Source organism: Saccostrea cucullata, unplaced genomic scaffold (assembly GCF_032062105.1).
Source record: "Saccostrea cucullata isolate Sc308-1 unplaced genomic scaffold, CSIRO_AGI_Scuc_v1 ctg9508, whole genome shotgun sequence".
NCBI classification, from domain to species: Eukaryota; Metazoa; Mollusca; class Bivalvia; order Ostreida; family Ostreidae; genus Saccostrea; species Saccostrea cuccullata.
Window position 1 is genome coordinate 10,831 of NW_026928627.1, and position 19,170 is coordinate 30,000.

The 19,170-nt window shown below is 32.4% G+C and overlaps 1 protein-coding gene across 1 annotated transcript; it reads left to right on the top strand.

The window, feature by feature from the left end:
- The first annotated feature begins 10,190 nt into the window (after positions 1-10,190).
- Positions 10,191-11,567, top strand: LOC134278229 (uncharacterized). The gene has a single exon (XM_062760546.1). It carries the CDS (start codon positions 10,191-10,193, stop codon positions 11,565-11,567), a length of 1,377 nt encoding a protein of 458 aa, XP_062616530.1.
- Positions 11,568-19,170: the final 7,603 nt, after the last annotated feature.

Genomic DNA, 19,170 nt, shown 5'->3' on the forward strand with positions numbered 1-19,170 from the left:
TAAGGAATGAAGCTAATTTCAACTTCTGTTATACGATATAACAAAACTTGGGGCAGTTTACGCTTTTTTATAAACCCCAAACCGCTTCGCGGTTTATAAAGCGTAAACTGCCCCAAGTTATGTTATATCGTATAACAGAAGTTGAAATTAGCTTCATTCCTTAATGAAAATACATATGTATTTCTATCTCCTCAACGGGCTTCCGTACAATTTAGGAGATGCAAAGATTCTTCTGCGTTGGGAAAAAAAAAAGAAATTACCTTGCCTGAAATATTTTTTTCAATAAAAAATTAATTAATTCTTTATTGAAACCTCTTTTCCAACCTTTCACTAAACTAAAAAAATAAGACAATTAATTCTTCAGTTATTGAAAAGAAAAGACAAAAAGTGAAATGACCACTGATAAAATGTTAACTGAAAATATAGTGAAAACAAGCCCACATTGTCAGGTTTTTTTTCAAGCAATTAGCTCTTCAGTTATTGAAAAAAGAAGGAAAAAAGTGAAATTAAAACTAATAAAATATCAAATTGAAAAAGAGTTATTACTCGCTTCGTCAGCTATTTTAATGGAAAAATGCAATTTTTTTTTTACTATTTATTCTGATCATCTTATAGATTGATAAAATCTAAGTTTTGAAACTATTGCAATTAGTTCCCATTTTGATGGAAAATTTGATAATATGACTGGACTAACGTGAAGTATGAAAGTCATAGCTCCACTAAAGTAAAAGTTATGCTTATTTTAAAAGAAGGATATGGAAATAACTGACAGTAATCAATCTCAAAATCCATAAAACATTACAATATGGGTAAGGTTAAAGTGTTCGCGGACAAACAGACTGACAAACAGAAGACAGCTAGACAGACAGACGGACGCGACAAATTCTATATACCCCCGAATCTTCGATCACGGGGGGGGGGGCATAAAACGTTTTATTAATTATATAAATTCATTAATCAATCAAATTTCATTCTCTGTGTTTTACTTCAGAATAAAAACAAGCTGCGTTTGTGAAACACTGATGCCCCTCTCCCAGTATGGCAGCTTATGGCAAGGGTTGAAATCTCTCAAATGCATGTTCAACTCGAAATGTCTAAGTAAAAAGGTCAAAAGTGTTGGTGCACAGAGGAAGACCTTGTTACAAGGAACACACCTGTGAAATATGATAGTCCTTTTTTCTAATTGTTCAACAGTTATAATCACGGTTAAATGTTTTAAAAAAGTGGGTCAAGGTCCAAAAGTTCAAAATATCTATACCAACTGAAAGGTCTTGTCACAATGAATACACATATGAAGGATGAAATCCCTAGCTGCAACTGTTCAAAAGTTATGGCTAAGGTTAAAGTGTGGTATTTTTTGTAAAAGTAGGTCAAACTCTAAGGTTAAGGTCAAGTTTTGTGGTACCCATGCAAAGGTCTTGACACAAGGAACACATCAGTGAAATATGAAAGCCATAGTCCACACTCCCAAAAGTTGTGGGCTAGATTAAAGCTGACAACACACAGACAGAGAGGCAAATAGACAAACAGACAGACAGGACTAAAAAAATATCCCCGTATCTTTCGATCTGGGGGTATAATTATACATGCATTCAGAAATCTGAATGATAAAAGGAGATGAAGTATAGCATGTCAAAAATTGCAATATTCGATCTAAAACATATAAACCCAAAACAGTAGGAGGAGTAGCATTTTAAAGGAATTTATATTTTTAGTAACCATGGCAACACCGTTCATCGAAATCAAAAACAATAGAGAGAATTATGCTTCTTTGTGAAGTCTATTTGTGTGCCAAGTTATATTAAAATCAGAGAATTACTGTAGGAAGAGCAATATTTTAAAAGCATCTCAAAAAATTCTATTTTTAGTAACCACGGCAACAGTGTTCATCGAAATCAAAAACCAATAAACAGAAATATGTATCTTAGTATAGTCTCCTTGCGTACCAAATTATAATGACATAAAACCAAAACTGTAGGGGGTAGCATTTCAGAAGTATTTCAAATTGGAAAATAATTTTGTCATTAACAGAACTACAAATAAAGTAGTACAAATGAAGATATTAGATTAAAATGCATCTTTAAAAAAAAATCCTGAATAAGAAAACAGTACTAAATGTCAAGTAAAATGAGGGAAAATACAACAAATTAAAATACAATAGAATTTATTTTGGAAAAGCAAAACAAGAGTGAAAAAAGTCGAGAATGTCAATGAAAAGGGATCCATTATATCTTGTGCACTGAAGATAAATTATGCAAAATTGGAATACCCAGTGGTATAAGCAATTTATGTAAATACCAAAGGGAAAATCAACAATATTTTTTCATTGTAGGTTGATCAATCCAACACTTAAATTAGTAGAAGACACAATTCTCAATGTGTTAGAACTAAATGAAAGATGGAACTGGACCCACAAACAGCAATTTTAGGCTACTTAAAGGGACCACAAAGCTCAAGAATATTTACATTTATATACACTATAATATACATTTATAAGTTAGTGGGTTATTATGGTTAACGAGAACAAAAGTTAAATATGAAAATGTAAAAGCAAATTATTTAAGAATAAACGCTGCCTTAAGATATGAAATCAAATCCAATTTGTCTTTGCAATTATACGACTCTCCCAACTGCCATCTAAAGGGAACTTTTTAAACGAACCATTAAGTTTTTAGAAACTATCTCTTAGACCAAATGCAAAATTATCATATGCATATAGTAAGCCTGATATAAGACGATGGATGTTGATAAGTACTTCTTGTAGAAAGGAATATCTTTTCATAATCCTTTTTTAAAAAAAAAAATCTTTACGAATGATTATAACATACATTTAAAAAATGTAAATATCTCTCTTTTTAGATCTGAAATACCATTGAATTTTTTTTCTCACACATGTAAGTGGCAGTGGGATTTTAAGACTCAGTTTTTAATACAAATTTCCACGGCAACAAGGGCGATAAATATAAATGTAAATGGTATTATATCATATATTGACAGAAACATTCGAAAATGTCAACCTGTAATATTCTTAAAGTTTGATTTATTTTTTCTGTCTTTATTTGTTTTCATTGTTTGTTTTTATTTTGATACTGAAATTAAACATTCAAAACAATGTTCATCGTCGCAAACCACGGCCAAAATGTACGCTCCTCTCCCATCTGACCGTGGTTTAACGAGGAGAGAATTCTTCGTAGCTCATTAAAATATTGACCAATGCGAGTAAAGCATAGTCGGATGATGAACTTGATCGCGACCTTTCAATATCCAACCGCAGTACAGGAAATATTTCTTGTATACTGTTGACGTCAGTTGTTGATTTCAATTGCGATGGAAACAAAACTTGCCACTGACTGAATATGACGTCACAATAGAGAGGCGTAAATATTCAAGATTACGACACATTTTGTTATCAAACAGCCACGGGTAGGAGAGAGCTATAATATATGCGGAATCCGGACCGTGGCTTGAGACGTAGAACAATGTTATTCATATAATTTACAATAGTTTATTATGTACAAAATGATCACAGATGTTTGCGTCTCTGCTTATCATTTAGTATTTACATTTCCAAATACTTTTCTTTAAGATTCTTTTCAAGGAGGAAGACTGATCATTTTCTCATGAACTACCATGGTTGTGCATAAATATCTCCATTGTTACGTCATTATACCTCACTTAAGGTCAAAACTAAAGTGCAAATTTGCTTTGCTTTACAAATGATAGTTGAATTGCATAAATGTTGTGTCAACTCATCAGAAAAATAATGTATATATAAGAAATTAATTTAATTTTTGAAGATTTGTGAGGAACATGAACTACAACTCTTCACGCCGGCATATTTGTCATGAAGCGCTAACGCGATATTTGACCCAAGGGTTCATTTTTCAACGTTGAATACTGAGACCAAAGGTGTTGAATTTAGATCCTTGTCCATTGAAAACTGAGCCAGGTTGTAGAATTTTGATCATAAAACCGGTTCTAAATTCAACAACATAAAAGCACATATTTGTGACTTGGTTTTCACAACTGTGATATAATCCAGGCGTCGGGAACGGGGTGGGTGGGGGTAAGTATGCCTAGCCCCCCACTCTAGAAAATTGAAATCACCATTTTTTTTTCAAAAGTCAGTAACATCAAGATGTACAACTTTTGTACACTCTAAACACGCATCCCTCACGAAAAATTCAAAACTATATAACTCATTCTTCTATACTGGTGAATTATTTAAATATATTTCTTTTCTCCTTTATTTTCTAGTAAATAATGTGTAAGCAGATAAATTGATATTGCTTTAATTTGATACTTATCTAAGAATATAGTTTGAATAGTTTTATGAATAAGAATTGAGGAATAAAAAAATATTGGTCATTGTTGTATTGCATTTATGGGATTTCAATCACAAAAAGTGTGACATAATTTTAGGAGAAGCAGAAGGGTATTGTTTTATTTGAAAATAAAAACATTCGACGTGATATATATGTACAATGTCTTAGCATATAAATGAAGTAAAGTATTTAATTTGTCAAACATGCTAAAATTATCCTAATTATTTTTTTCTGAATTTAAAAACATATGGTTTATGTTCGTAATGCATTGTGTCCATATATGCATTGAAGTTTTTGGCACCTCTCTACATACAGTAAATAATATGTCAAAGTCAAATTCTGCGTTTAACTAATGAGTATGCATGGTTTATTAATTTTGAGAATACGCTTCATAAACATAACTCAGTTCTTTTCGTAAATTTAAAATGACCTCTGATTGTAAAATGTTTGGTGTCTTGACCGTTACGAACATAAAAGCTTTTAGTATGATTGCTAAAATAACAGCCTATGAATCATAAGTGTAGATCAGGATGTTCGTAGCAGTGGTATAAGTATAAATTGAAAACGAAAGTAGAAAGTTGGCGCAGCTGTCTGCTAGAATACATGGCGATGCTCATTGTGTCCATGTGGAAGACAAAAGTTACGTACATAATAGATATGGCAAGTACAGTCATATTGCAACAATTAGCGTGAATGTATGATACATAAAAACAGTCATTGTATCATTATACCATGTAGCTATAAATCAGAAACTAAAATATGTCAATTATGACCTTACAAAATGCATAGATCTGTCCGAGTCGAGTACTTGCGGTTTAACATTTGACTTTTGATTCGCGTCTTTTGTTACGAACATAAGTGTTTTAACATTATTTGTATAATCTATTAATGATTAACTTACATTGTACTATATTTTATTCTATAATTGTTAGTTCTGTTCTGTTCTTATCATAGGATGGATATATATCGAATATTGTTTGAAATATTGCCATATCGTATACGCAATTACGTTCGTAAACAGACACGAAAATTGGAAGTAGTGACACAGTTTGTGCTTTAATTGCCTTGTTTCTGGTGTTTTGAAGGATATATAATAAATATAATTGAACAGCATTGGTATTCATTACCACATGGTGTATTTTGTTTTATATATATATATATTTTACATGCAGATTTACAAGGAGTGACTGAATTATGTTCGTAACAATGACACAAAGATCCAAAAGAATCAAATTAGAAAAAACTTGTATATTTAGCCATCCATTTGACAATTCACTTGTCTGCATTAATTCTCTTTGAAAGCTTGTCAATTATTAAGCTTTAAAATAAAATTAAAAGTGTTAAAGAAAAGTGTTCGGTTGTCTTATTATTTTTTGTTCCTATTTTAAGCCTTAAATGCGGAGTTAGGTGTCCATGTAACTTACATAATTTCTCCTTTTTTGAAACTATAAATAAAAAGTGTGACTTTTAAAATAAATTTCAATTATTTAACATTAAACCTGATTTCATCATACCTCATTAATATCATTATATCCATATTTTAACAACTTGTTAATTTCTAGCTATATGTTACTTGTTTAGTGTTTATGTAAGTAACGGTGTCCATTGTTAATCTGGAATATATTTTCTTATCATTATGGAATGAGGCAGAAATAAGTCATGCAATGAAACTTGCAAACTAATGTTTATATACTTCAAAAAGGATACACCAGAAAAGTATAGCTTATTGATTTAAAAAAAACAGTCATTGTGGACACCAAGTTACGTACAAAAAATTTCAGACACGCTTGAACATTTGGACACATAACTCCTCTTTAAATCTTCATATTATCTTCCCATGATATTTTTTGAGAAGCAGGAAAGGTACTGACTCAATTAATGTACATAAGTAATGAAACTGATCATTTTAAAAAAAAATAGCCCTTTGGTCACACGTACATCTGAACTCAGTATTGAAGAATGAGTTACATACTGAAAGGAAAAAAGAAACGCAGGGTAAACTTTTGAGGTTAATTAAATTTGTTTTTCTTAAAATATGTGTCAGTTTTCCCATTTAACTTTTAAAATCATCTTTCAAAAAGATAAATCCAAATTCCTATTTAATTTTGACTAATAATTCATGAGTTATTGAAGCTCAAATGACGATACCCTCCAAAAGTGAAAATCGAGAACTCTCATAATCTTCAATGTCTCTACCGTGCATCTGTCAGAGCTTTATTTCTCCTTTGCATGGAATTTCATTAGAGTGTTTGTCTTTCAAACTCTGGCTATAATTGGCATGGGTAACCACGCAAAGGAATAAGCCAAACGCCGCGTGCTCGCGCCAGTGAGAGGAATACAACAGTAAGCTCAAAAAACCAAATTGCGGATTTGTTTTCTTTCAAATTTCGTATGAATGCAATGATTATAATCGTCTTCTGTATAAATGGCTGTTTTTGTGGAAGTAAGGTGGCGATTTAAGAGATGGCAGGACGAATAACCCGCTCGTTACATGGTTATGTTTCGCGTTAACGTCATCGTCACGGTGGATTGGAAACCATTCCAGACCCTCTCTGACAATGGGTAACACGTTTTATTAGGGAAAATTTACAAGAAACTGCTTAGTAAACCGTTGTTGCCCTTTTCATTCATTAGGTAATTCGAAAACAAGACCCCATTAAACTTCCGTAAACTGTGCCAAGATTGCAAGAAATTCATAACGTCTCTTAATATTGAAAAACGATGTGCATACCTCATATGCATCAAATAATGCACTTCGATTTGTTGACAAACTCGTCGTTATCAAATTGCATGTGTTTTGGGCTTTTTAGCGTCTTACCTATGTGACGTCATAAATTTTACGGTTGAGTAATTCTAAATACTGATTTTAGTGCACAGTAACTAAATTTCTCTTTCTAAATTTTTGTAATTTTCGGTCATGTGGACAAAATTTTTTCGAACATAATGCTACCCTGCGTTTCTTTTTCCTTTCAGTATATATTTACATCATACACAACTGCTTTCTCAGTGAAATGGAACTCGGGAAAATTTCCAACGAAAATCACTTCCTGAAGTTGATATTAAAAGGAGGTTGGAGTTCCTGATTGACACCTTTTTTTGCAGTATTCGGAGACTGATTTTTCCTTCAAAACTTGGAATTTCGATAAGCACTAATTGTGCTCCTTTATTGGCCGATCTGTTTTAATATTTCTATGAAGCAGAATCAGAATTTTTTTTTAAAAAAAACTTTACATGACAAGAAGAAATCACTTGCGTTGGAATTAAACTCAACATTTAGATACGCCGATGACGTATGATCAAGTAACAATAGTTACTTTAGTTCATATGTCGACTCGATATATCCCACTAAACTTCAAATTAAAGTCGCCCCGTGGGGATCCGGGTTAGAATAGGTCCTCAGTACCCCCTTGCTTGTCGTAAAAGGCGACTATTTGGGCGGTCCTTCGGATGAGACGGTATAAACCGAGGCCCCGTGTCACAGCAGGTGTGGCACGATAAAGATCCCTCCCTGCTCAAAGGCCGTAAGTGCCGAGCATAGGCCTAAATTCGCAGCCCTTCACCGGCAAAATTGACGTCTCCATATCAGTGAAATACTCTGGAGAGGGTCGGTAAACAGTATACAATCAATCAATTAATCGATCAAATTAAAGTCACCAGTGTTTCATATTTGGAAGTTTTACTGACTATGGAAGATGAAAAACCAACTGAAACTTTACTGTATAAGAAAAGAAATGATTTCTTATTCATCTATTTAAAAGTATTTGTAAAGTAAAGTGTAATATTTCGCTATCACATGTATATGACATGGCGGGTAATACGTTGAATTATTATACTTTTTTATCATTCTTATTCAAAAATTTTCGGTTTATCTTTTTCTAAATCATATCATTCCTGTTCGATGAATATGATTCTTATTCGATTAGTTGTTATTCTTGTGCTAGAAATGGTTATAACTGTTTGAGAATTCATCACCTTTAAGTTGTTATTCTATTCTAAAATATGGGATTCCTATTCAAAAATTTTGTTATTTCTAACGATTATAATTTGATTTATATTCGATAATCATGTTCAACATGTAATTCTTATTTAATTAAGTTTACAACCAGTTCTAGTTTTGTCATATTTCCCAGAATTCAGTTATTAAAGAAAAGAATAAGAAAAACATCGCATAGGAGAAATAAAATTATACATTAAGATCAGAAGTTTATTGAATTGGAATCGTATTTTTATCGAATAGAAATGGATGCTAGTATGTTTTCAAATAACAACTTAATTGCATATAACCCAAATAATTATTGAATAAGAAAGAAAAAAAAATTATCAAATAGGAATGACAAAATTAGCGAATAGGAATCGCGTGTTTTCAAATATGAATGGCATCGAATAGGAAAAGAAAAGAATGAAATATTATGATATAGTAATCATATTGTCATATTTTCTCCAATGGGAATAGCAATTTATCGAATAGGAGTTACGACTTATCGAATAGGAATCCCATTATATCGGTGTTAAGTTTATGCTCCGAAAACGATCAAGATTAAGCCGAGGAAGGCTACTGACTGATAAGTTTGTTACAAGGATTTCACCAACCTTGTGTAAAGTCAGCTTTACTTACACGCTATGGTCTCCATATTGATCTTTTTCACAAATATAACCTATCATTGGATTCATTTTCGCCGACGTGTTTCATTCTAATTTTTAGGCTTTTAGTTTGTTGATTTTTATACTGAATTAGACTAGATGGGATGCTCTGCCCACCTGATCATAGATATAGAACTCACTTTCTAGACACCCGATTTCCAGAATTTTTATTTAATACCCTACTCATAGTTTTGAAGTTATTTATGGATGCTATGAATTTTAAAATGTATTGTGAAAAAATAAAGTTGTCATGCTTGAAGATAACTGAAATCGAGTACAGATCAAAATGTACATATATACACGGGATGGTACGTTCATTTCTGAAAATTGAAACCGAACGATGAATGTAGAGATATTGATAAATCCCTTAAAACTAATTGCCAGTTCAAAAAATGTTCAAACTCTGAGGTGGGGTCAATATTCACCAAGGTCAATTCTCAACTTGTTGGGGTAATCATATATAAGAAAAAATATCAAGCTGTTGAAAAATGACCCCAGGGTATAAATTTAACGACTTTTAGTCTCAATTTTCAACCGAGAAAAAACACCCCTAGTTCAATATTCAACGTTGAAAAATGACCTCCGTTTCAATTTTCAATGCGGGTCAATATTCAACGTTACACTGGCGTGAAGCGTCGTAGTTCATAACCCCATGAATCTTCAAAAATTAAATTCATTTTATAAATATATGTAGACTTTTACAATTTTTGAAGTTCTTCTATATCTAAAACTATGTATGCTGTAAAAAAAAACTCTTTGTAAACATTTTTTTGTATGATATGTATATAAACAAATGAAAAAAAAAATATAATAATAAAAATAATAATAGTTATTGTGAGCTTGAATTATGTTACAGAACATTTGCTCCTGCTTCTAACTTTTTTAATAAAGCATACCCAAATTTCTCTTCAGATCCCCATCTTCACCAGTGCAAAGTGTGTTTTAAACAATGAGAAGAAATATACTGAATAAAGTTGAGCTTATCTTTTTAGTTTTCAGTATATGGTACGTATATGTATATGTTACATGGTATATGATGTGGAGAACCTATCCAAACACTACTGGATGTGATTTTTTTGTGTGTTGTGCATATTTTCGAGGACAATTTCATTTCATTTTTGACAATAGGACTTAATACCTGTGCTATTTTTAGTATCGTGGCCAATGTGTGTTCAGTCAGGTAGAAAGAATAAGACAGTGTACTCCAGGAGTGAACTTTTCAACATGTGTCACAAAGGTAGGGTATCTCTGGACACAAAGTGTACACTACAAGATCTGGGTACCACGAGAGGTAAACCCAATTGTGCCAGAAAACAGACAAATTGCATGGAAATTCTGATAGTATTTCTAGGAGATATACCAGCCAACCTTATTAAAATAACATCAAAAAGCCAAAGACCTATTGCCCCCTGTGCAAGACCTGTGTTTCTTTATACTCTAAACTGTAGATCAGCGAGAAATAAGACCAGTTCTATCTGTGATCTTATAATATCAAATGATATTGACCTACTTGCAATAACAGAAACCTGGCTCGGGGACTCTGATCAGTGCGTCATATCAGAACTCTTGCCGGATGGGTACAAATTTATCCATAAAGCGAGGAGTAATGGTCGAAGTGGCGGAGTTGCCCTCGTTTACAAGAGCATCATGGATGTTAAAGCTGTGAGTAGAGAAGATACGTTCACACACTTTGAATACCTGGAATGCATCATTAACTTCACTCGCTTATGTATCATATACCGACCTCCTCCATCTAAGAAGAACCAGCTTAGAAATTCTGTCTTTTTCTACGAATGGTCCCATTTTCTGGACAGTGTGGTGGTTGATCACAGGGAATTAATTATTACCGGCGACCTCAATTTCCATTTGGATAATGTGCAAGATCCTGAGGGTGTCAAATTTCTACGGATCTTAGATGATCATGGATTGGTTCAGCACGTGAAGGAATCCACGCATTCTGGAGGCCATATTCTGGATGTGGTGATAGTGAGGGATAGCAGCTCTATCCTATACGGTGAACCGTGTGTAACGGACCCAGGCCTATACGACAAGAATGGAAACCCTGCTGGTGACCATCTAGCCATATGCTCAAAACTCACACTATCCAAGCCGGCAAGGGAGCGTAAATCTATTAAATTTAGAAAATTACGGGATATTGTAACCAGTGACCTAAGCGATTCGATCCGCTCTTCTTTCGAATTACAGAAAGGCGAAAATTCGGTGGAAAAGTCTGTGAATCTATATAATACAACACTTAAAAACATTCTAGATTCTCTTGCACCTGTACAATCAAAATTGATTACCATTCGTCCTGACTGTCCATGGTACACCAGTGAGCTAAGAGATGCTAAGAGGGAGCGGAGAAAGGCAGAGAGACAAATGCGTAGAACTGATTTGACTGTTCATAAGGAAATTTTTCGCAGTCATTGTACCCAGGTATCTAAACTTGCTATTCACTGTAAGAGGAGTTACTATTCAAGCAAAATTGTGGAGATGGGCAAGGATCAGAAACAACTGTATCACCTTACAAACAGACTTATGGGAGCCAAGTCCGATGTTATATTGCTGGCGACCGTTTCACTAACAGGTCGCAGCTCGTAAACGTAGACGTAAACTTGAACGCAGCACGTAAGTGTGTTTCACTAAGAGTTACGATTTGCGAGTTACGATTAAACTTGATCGTAACTCTACGAGCAGTCAGGGGCACTCTTAAAATTCTTACGTGCAAATATTTACATCCACTGAATATTTTCTCCTTTATTTGTTAAGAAACCCCATTGCGTTCATCACTGCATAAACTACAGTAGGCAGGTCGCCTGTACAGATTTCTTAATCAGTGGCTGTTCCATCAATGAAACATATCAAGACGTTTGCATCATTAATACAATAATTAATCTTTTTAATCCTACTTTAATTGATTATTTAAACAGATATAAATATAAACAATAAACACTACTAAGTCAAAAACGTACTGACATTCCCATTTTTTACTGACAAACTTAGAAAATTACTGACAATGTGCTGTCGTTACTGTAAAACTTAGACAATTACTGACCTTTTTTACTGCCGGTACTGATAAACTTAGAAAAGTGCTGACAATCTTAGTCGGTGCTGATAAACTTAGACAATTACTGACCCGTTTACTGTCCCTGCTGAAAAACTTGGACAAGTGCTGACATTTACTGATAATTACTGTCCCTATTGTTCTCGCTCTCGGGGAGGCTGCAGTGGTGTGAAAATGACTGTGTGTTATACTTTGCATTTAAAAACAGTCTTATTTTAATTTTTGATGAAAAAAAAATTCCCAGGCAGTTATCTTTTTTAAATCTAAATATTATTGATATCTGTAAAATAATTCAGAATATGATTTGAAATTAACTATGAGTAAATCAAGTTTAAATTTATGCGTTGAATATATCTATCCCTGTTTAATTAAAGAATTAAAATTAATTAATGATCAAGTTAGTTTTCATCTATTTATTTCTTTGCAGACAGATATCTGTTTAGACTCCTTAACAATGTTAACGTCCACGATTTTTGTAACTTATATTCCGATGTCCATTGTCCAATAACATTTGAACTAGAAAGCCTAAAGGAAGAGACCCGCTCAACCGATCAACCGTGTAACCAAAACAATAAAAAGCAGTATTTATGGAATCCGGAAAAATCTGAACAATTTAAAGAAAATATTGATGTCGAGAAATTGAAAGAATTACATGCTGAAATTTTACAACTAAGAGAAAATCTTGATACTGTTCAAAATAACGATATCAATAACATCTCTAGCAAATTATGTAGTTTATTCCTATCTTCAGCGGAAATTACATTAGATGTTAAAAACAAACCAAAATTAAATAGTAGCCAAAATGTAAATAGACCATGGTACAATGCATCATGTAGGACTGCAAGAAGAAAATTTCATTTGGCTAAACGCCTTCACAACAAACATAAAACTCCGGAAAACTCAGAAAATCTTAAGATCACAAGTAAAGAGTACAAGAAAACAATGGATAGATGTATAAAAGAACATACTTTATCTATAACCTCAAAATTAGAAAATCTACAGAAAAGTAATATTAAGGAATATTGGAGAATTTTAAATAACTCGAAGACTAAATGTAAAACGGAAGTCGATATCAAATCAATGTACGATTTTTTGAAAAAAATTAATGAATCTAAAGATGATGAAGAGGATGATAATTATAATGTTAATCTCGATAATAACTCTCCTTTAAATTATCAGATCTCTGCAGAAGAAATTTTGCAAGCAGTGAACAAACTAAAAAATAATAAAGCTCCAGGATATGATCAAATCTGTAACGAATTTATAAGAACAACCATATCAAGTTTTTTGCCACTTTATGTTGATATTTTCAATGTGATTTGATACTGGTTATGTACCGGCTGAGGAATGTCTCATTGGTATCGTCAAGCCAATATATAAAAACAAGGGTGACCCACCTCTTCCTGAAAACTATAGACCAATAACATTTCAAAGCTGTTAAGGAAATTTTTTTACAAGCATTTTATGTGAGCGTTTGAATACTTTTGCTGATGAATTAGAACTGATTACTGAAGCTCAAACTGGCTTTAGAAAAGGATATGGTACAATAGATAATATATTGATATTAGATTTTATGTGTAAATTTGTCTTGTTTAGTAAGAAAAAAACTTTATTGTGCATTTATTGATTTTAAGCAAGCCTTTGATACGGTATGGCGATCTGGTTTGTGGTCCAAAGTGTTAAAAAGTGGGATAGATGGTAAATACAAATGTATCTAAAATTTATCAAAAATATATATAGTGGTATAAAATCGATGATATGCATTGAGTTTTTCATGTATAATCTTGGGGTAGGGCAGGGAAAAAGTTTATCTCCATTCTTTTTAACTTATATGTAAAATTGATTTAGAAAATTATTTATTGCAGAATAATATTGAAGGGATTAAGAGCTGAAGTGAAAAACTAGAAAATGAAATGCAGATTATGTTTAAATTATTTATACTTTTCTATGCTGACGACACAGTTTTACTATCTGATAACCCTGAGGACTTACAAAGAGCGTTGAATATTTTTTCTGATTATTGTGACCACTGGAAACTTCAAGTAAATACAGACAAGACTAAGATAGTAATTTTTTCTAGGGGAAGGATCCCCAAAAACATATTTTTATACAGAGAAGCACCAATTGAAATTGTGAACGAATTTAAATACTTAGGTGTTATCATGTCCCGTAGTGTTTTTTTTCAAAAGTGCCAAAACACACTTAACTAAACAAGCTTCAAAAGCAATGTATGGAGTACTTAGAAAAATAAGGTATTTTAACTTGCCAGTAGATTGTCAAATAGATCTTTTCGACAAAGTTATTAGCCCGATTTTGTTGTACGGGTGTGAAGTTTGGGGCTACGAAAACATAGATATTTTAGAAAAGGTACACTTGAAATTTTTGAAATTTGTTTTGCATGTTAAGTCCAGTACCCCAAATTGTATGGTGTATGGGGAAACTGGGCGATATCCTTTAATAATACGTATAAAGGTACGAATGATTACTTACTGGGCTAAACTTTTGATGTCACATGAGAGTAAGCTGACATACATAATGTATTGCTTTCTTTATAAACAATTTTCTGACGGATCATTTATGCACCCATGGTTTAAATGTATAAGAGATATCTTGAATTCCTGTGGCCTGTCTTATGTGTGGATAAATCAAAACTTCATTAGTGTTACATGGTTAAAATCTATTGTGAAAGAAACGTTGTTAACTCAATTTTTACAAGACTGGCATATGAACATAGAAAATTCACCTAAATGTTTAAATTACAGGATTTTCAAAAACAATTTTGGACGAGAAATTTACTTAAGTAAACTCCCAAAAGACTTAAGAATTGTATTACAAAATTTAGAACTTGTAACCACAAACTTCCAGTAGAATCAGGTAGATGGACTAATACTGATAGATCTTTAAGATTATGTAATTTATGTAACAAAAATACTTTGGGGGATGAATTTCACTATATAATGGAGTGTCCAAATTTTTTGTCTTTACGGGTAAAACTTATTGATAAGAAGTATTGTCTTCATGTAAATTGAGAAAATTATGTCCATCACAAATGTTGATTCACTGTTTAAACTGTCTTTATTAGCTAAAAAGATATTGGCCTGCTTTTAGTAACTATTTAATTGATACTACTCTTCCTTGCTTGACTTTGTATTTTGTATATAATTATGTAAATATGTTCATGTACCTCATATACCATTGTATGGTCTGAGTGTAAATAAACAAACAAACAACTTTAATGTTGAGCCCCCCCCCCCCCCGTTTTCACGATCGGAAAGTTGTATCAACTTTCAATTTTCTTTTCACAAACAGGACAGATGTCTCTTGTTACAAAAGGAAATCTTCTAAATATTGAATAATTACTGATAGGTAATTCAGTTTCCTAATGATCTCGGACATCTGTACAAGTCAATATAATTATATATCCCTGTTTAAGATTTCCGGTTTCATTTGCTCATTCGGGAGTTCCCTATTGAACAGTACAGTGTTCCACATATAAACTTGTACTATGCCTTGTTTATTTTGTCACTTAAAACATTATTTCTAAATGAATGGTTGGTTGATCGATTACGCAGGGTTCATAAGTACCCAATGTCTGTAAGTCCGAGACTAATAAATATTTATCAGACTAGTAATAAAAATTTATGTACTAGCAATAATAGTAATCTTACGGAAAATATTAATTTATATTAATTTTACTAGGTCAGCGGAAGACTAATATTAGCAGTAGCACCATTCTCAAATATTTTTCTTCTCTCCCTCCCTCCCTCCCTCCCCCCCTCTCTCTCTCTCTCTCTCTCTCTCTCTCTCTCTCTCTCTCTCTCTCTCTCTTAAAGATACAAACAGTATTGACATTTTAAGTTACTTAAATACTTGACAAGTGCTCCGTTTATTCACATTGCCGATGAGGTTATATCACTATTTAGTTTTTAAACTTAATCTTTAAGTATTTTTTAATCATAATTCAATTTTAACAAAAATATTACATGTTTCGTACCTTCCATTTTTTCCCCTGTAGCTATCGGTGAATTGGAATTAAATTAATTTTATGTGCTGAAATTAAATTTCATCTCATTAAAGTAGGTAGGCGTAGGGTGTTATGATGTTTACATAATAATAATGCAGAATGCAGACTTGTCTAGTAAAATATTTTACGAAGTAGTGAAAATTGGAAGTCATTAGTCCGTCGAACCAGTGCTCACAAATATTTATTTCGAACCCTCTAGCTTACATGTATGTCCCCCCCCCTATGCACACACGTTACATGAAAAAAAATCTAGTATACCGGTACTTGAATATGATTTATAAAAATATGTAAGTTTTTTGTATGATGCAAATTTCTTTGTCCATTTGATCAATTATACCCGTCCCGTAATCATTATTTATTTGATTCAGGTTTCATTAACATCTTTCCTTTTCATAAGATTAAGATTTTTTGCTAACTGTAGGTTCCCACTATCTTCCGTGACGAGTTACCATTCATCTCTCTCTCTCTCTCTCTCTCTCTCTCTCTCCAAAAAATTAATATTGACACAAGCAAAGTTTAAAATACATGTATAGTTTAACTCCGGCTGATTTATTTTTACTGTCATAATACTGCTGCATATAAATTGTGTATGATTTTTAATTATTCTTAATTATTGATCAAAGGTTAAGGAAATATACTATGAATTATTTTATTTGATTGATAATCAAACAAATTCCTCACTCCACTGTCCCACACACACACTAACACGACTTAACAAAAAATATTAGGAACAAGTAATTTTTACAAAACTTTGGATGTAATGTACCCCTTCTCATATTATTATTATTTTTGCTTAAATCTTTAAACAATTTGTGTCTTTCCCCGGTTGGTTTTTACATCAATCTTCTTTTTCATTAATCGTTAATTTTATCTTACGTCGGTATATTAAAAAAATTATTTATTTAATCTAAGAAGAGGTTGAAGGATTGTAGATTGCATATTTATATTACGTATGTGTTGGTGTTGAATTTTTCAAATTCAAACTGTCTTCAAGATGAGTCTACCTGTCGCTGTAATGTTGCGTAACTAACTTCCAGTGAAATCCGGCGAGTGTTCTGTATAATACAGCAGTGACACCTATTGTCTTCTTTACCCGCTACCGTACACACTCGGATCGCCTCAGGGGATTTCTTCTACACACAGGTGCTCCACAGAGTTTCTGATTGTATGTTGAATGATTATGTAATTTGGCTGGATACAAGCTAAACGACTTGAATAATTTTGGACGAATAAAAAGCACAGTGTTACTGTAAAATCATGATATTGGTTTCAATACCGAACAAAGCTATGAAACGTCGATTTATTAAGTTAATTAAATTCATAAATGTTTTGTACCTAAACAGATAATTCTGTGTTCTACTTTAATAAAATACATACATGTAAGTACATGTTCATCGTTCTTCATTTAGTTCGCACGTGCCCCCCCCCCCCCCCATTTTAATTTGAAAAGACAAAAAGAAACTAGATCCATGTGAACGTCTACAGACAATCTAATTGAAAAGAACTTTGATATTAATTTCTATCAAAGTTTTGTTTCAGGAATATGCATAGACAAAAGATGATAATATAAAATGTCATAGTTTTTTCATGTATTTGAATTAAAATAACACTTGCAGGTGGGGATCCAGAAAATCCAGATTCGAAAATCAGCTAAAAGATGTACTTTATTTTAAAAGAATAATGCGGACAGTAACTAAATCAATGAATGTCAAAGGATCAATGATCAATGCAGGCCCGTAGTCCCCCTCCCCCTGCCCAATGAATAAAATAAAAAGTCTTCTTTTTTTTTAAAATCCCCCGTCTGTCTTTTAATTTTGGTTTCTTCTTGCAAATACTTGGATTCGGGTATGTTTGACTGCACAAAAACAAATATGGGCGGCCTCCACATAATTAAAAGTTTTACATAATATGAAAACTATAAGAAAAGCCTTTCCTCAAAAGGGGGCACCCACGGCCTTACCGAGCACTATGAGTTTATTAAAATTATTCAAACTAATTTGAATAAATTAAATTAAAATTAAATAAAACACATCTAACCTAACAGTTTAATTCTTTTAATTGATATTAAAGAAAGTCGGGGAGTCAATGTTAATTAAGAAAATATTATAAAATACATGCCATGTAATAACATTGTTTTATTATAAGAAGGAAAAGACTTCAGTAAAATTTCGTATCTCACTACTAAATGAAGATTTTTATTTTTTTTTAATTGCTTATCTTTTTGAAGGTTTTGATTTATCCCTTCTCTTGAAAATATTTTTTTACAAATCAATTTTCTATAAATAGATCAAAGAAGCTTTTTTTTCAAAGATATCATTTGGACATAGTTAAAAATTATATAAAAAAAAACAAATAAATGAAGTAATAATCTATGTTAAAATAAAAAAAAATCAATTTCACACCACTGCAGCCTCCCCGAGAGCGAGAACAATAGGGACAGTAATTATCAGTAAATGTCAGCACTTGTCTAAGTTTTTCAGCAGGGACAGTAAACGGGTCAGTAATTGTCTAAGTTTATCAGCACCGACTAAGATTGTCAGCACTTTTCTAAGTTTATCAGTACCGGCAGTAAAAAGGTCAGTAATTGTCTAAGTTTTACAGTAACGACAGCACATTGTCAGTAATTTTCTAAGTTTGTTAGTAAAAAATGGGAATGTCAGTACGTTTTTGACTTAGTAGTGAAAATGCTTTCTTTGTTTGTTGTTACTGGAATGAACGGTCGCAGCTATTGCAGAAAAAATTTACATAACCCACTTACGCTGGAAAATACACACAGTATACGTGAATTTGCGAAAATAACCGAATTTCTTTAATATGAAAATTTAGTTACTTACTGGATCAGTCAAAAATTAAATCAAACTAACCTTTCTTACTTATGAAAACTAATATACATACATGTAAATGTAAACAGAGGCACGTAGAAAATGGAGGGTGTCAACTTTTTAAGCATAAATTTTGCTACATAGTAGATCTTTCTTCAGATAGGCTATGTTGTTCTCCTTCCTACTTTTTTTTTGCTGTAAGGTCGGGCACTGGCAAATATAGGATTTGGACATTTTATATTTTCCTTTACTTGTCAGATTACTCTTGGAAGTTACCCCCTACTTTATTTTTTG

Bases quoted from the DNA above. Each gene is read 5' to 3' on its own strand.
- LOC134278229 (XM_062760546.1), top strand. From the start codon at position 10,191: ATGTGTCACAAAGGTAGGGTATCTCTGGACACAAAGTGTACACTACAA.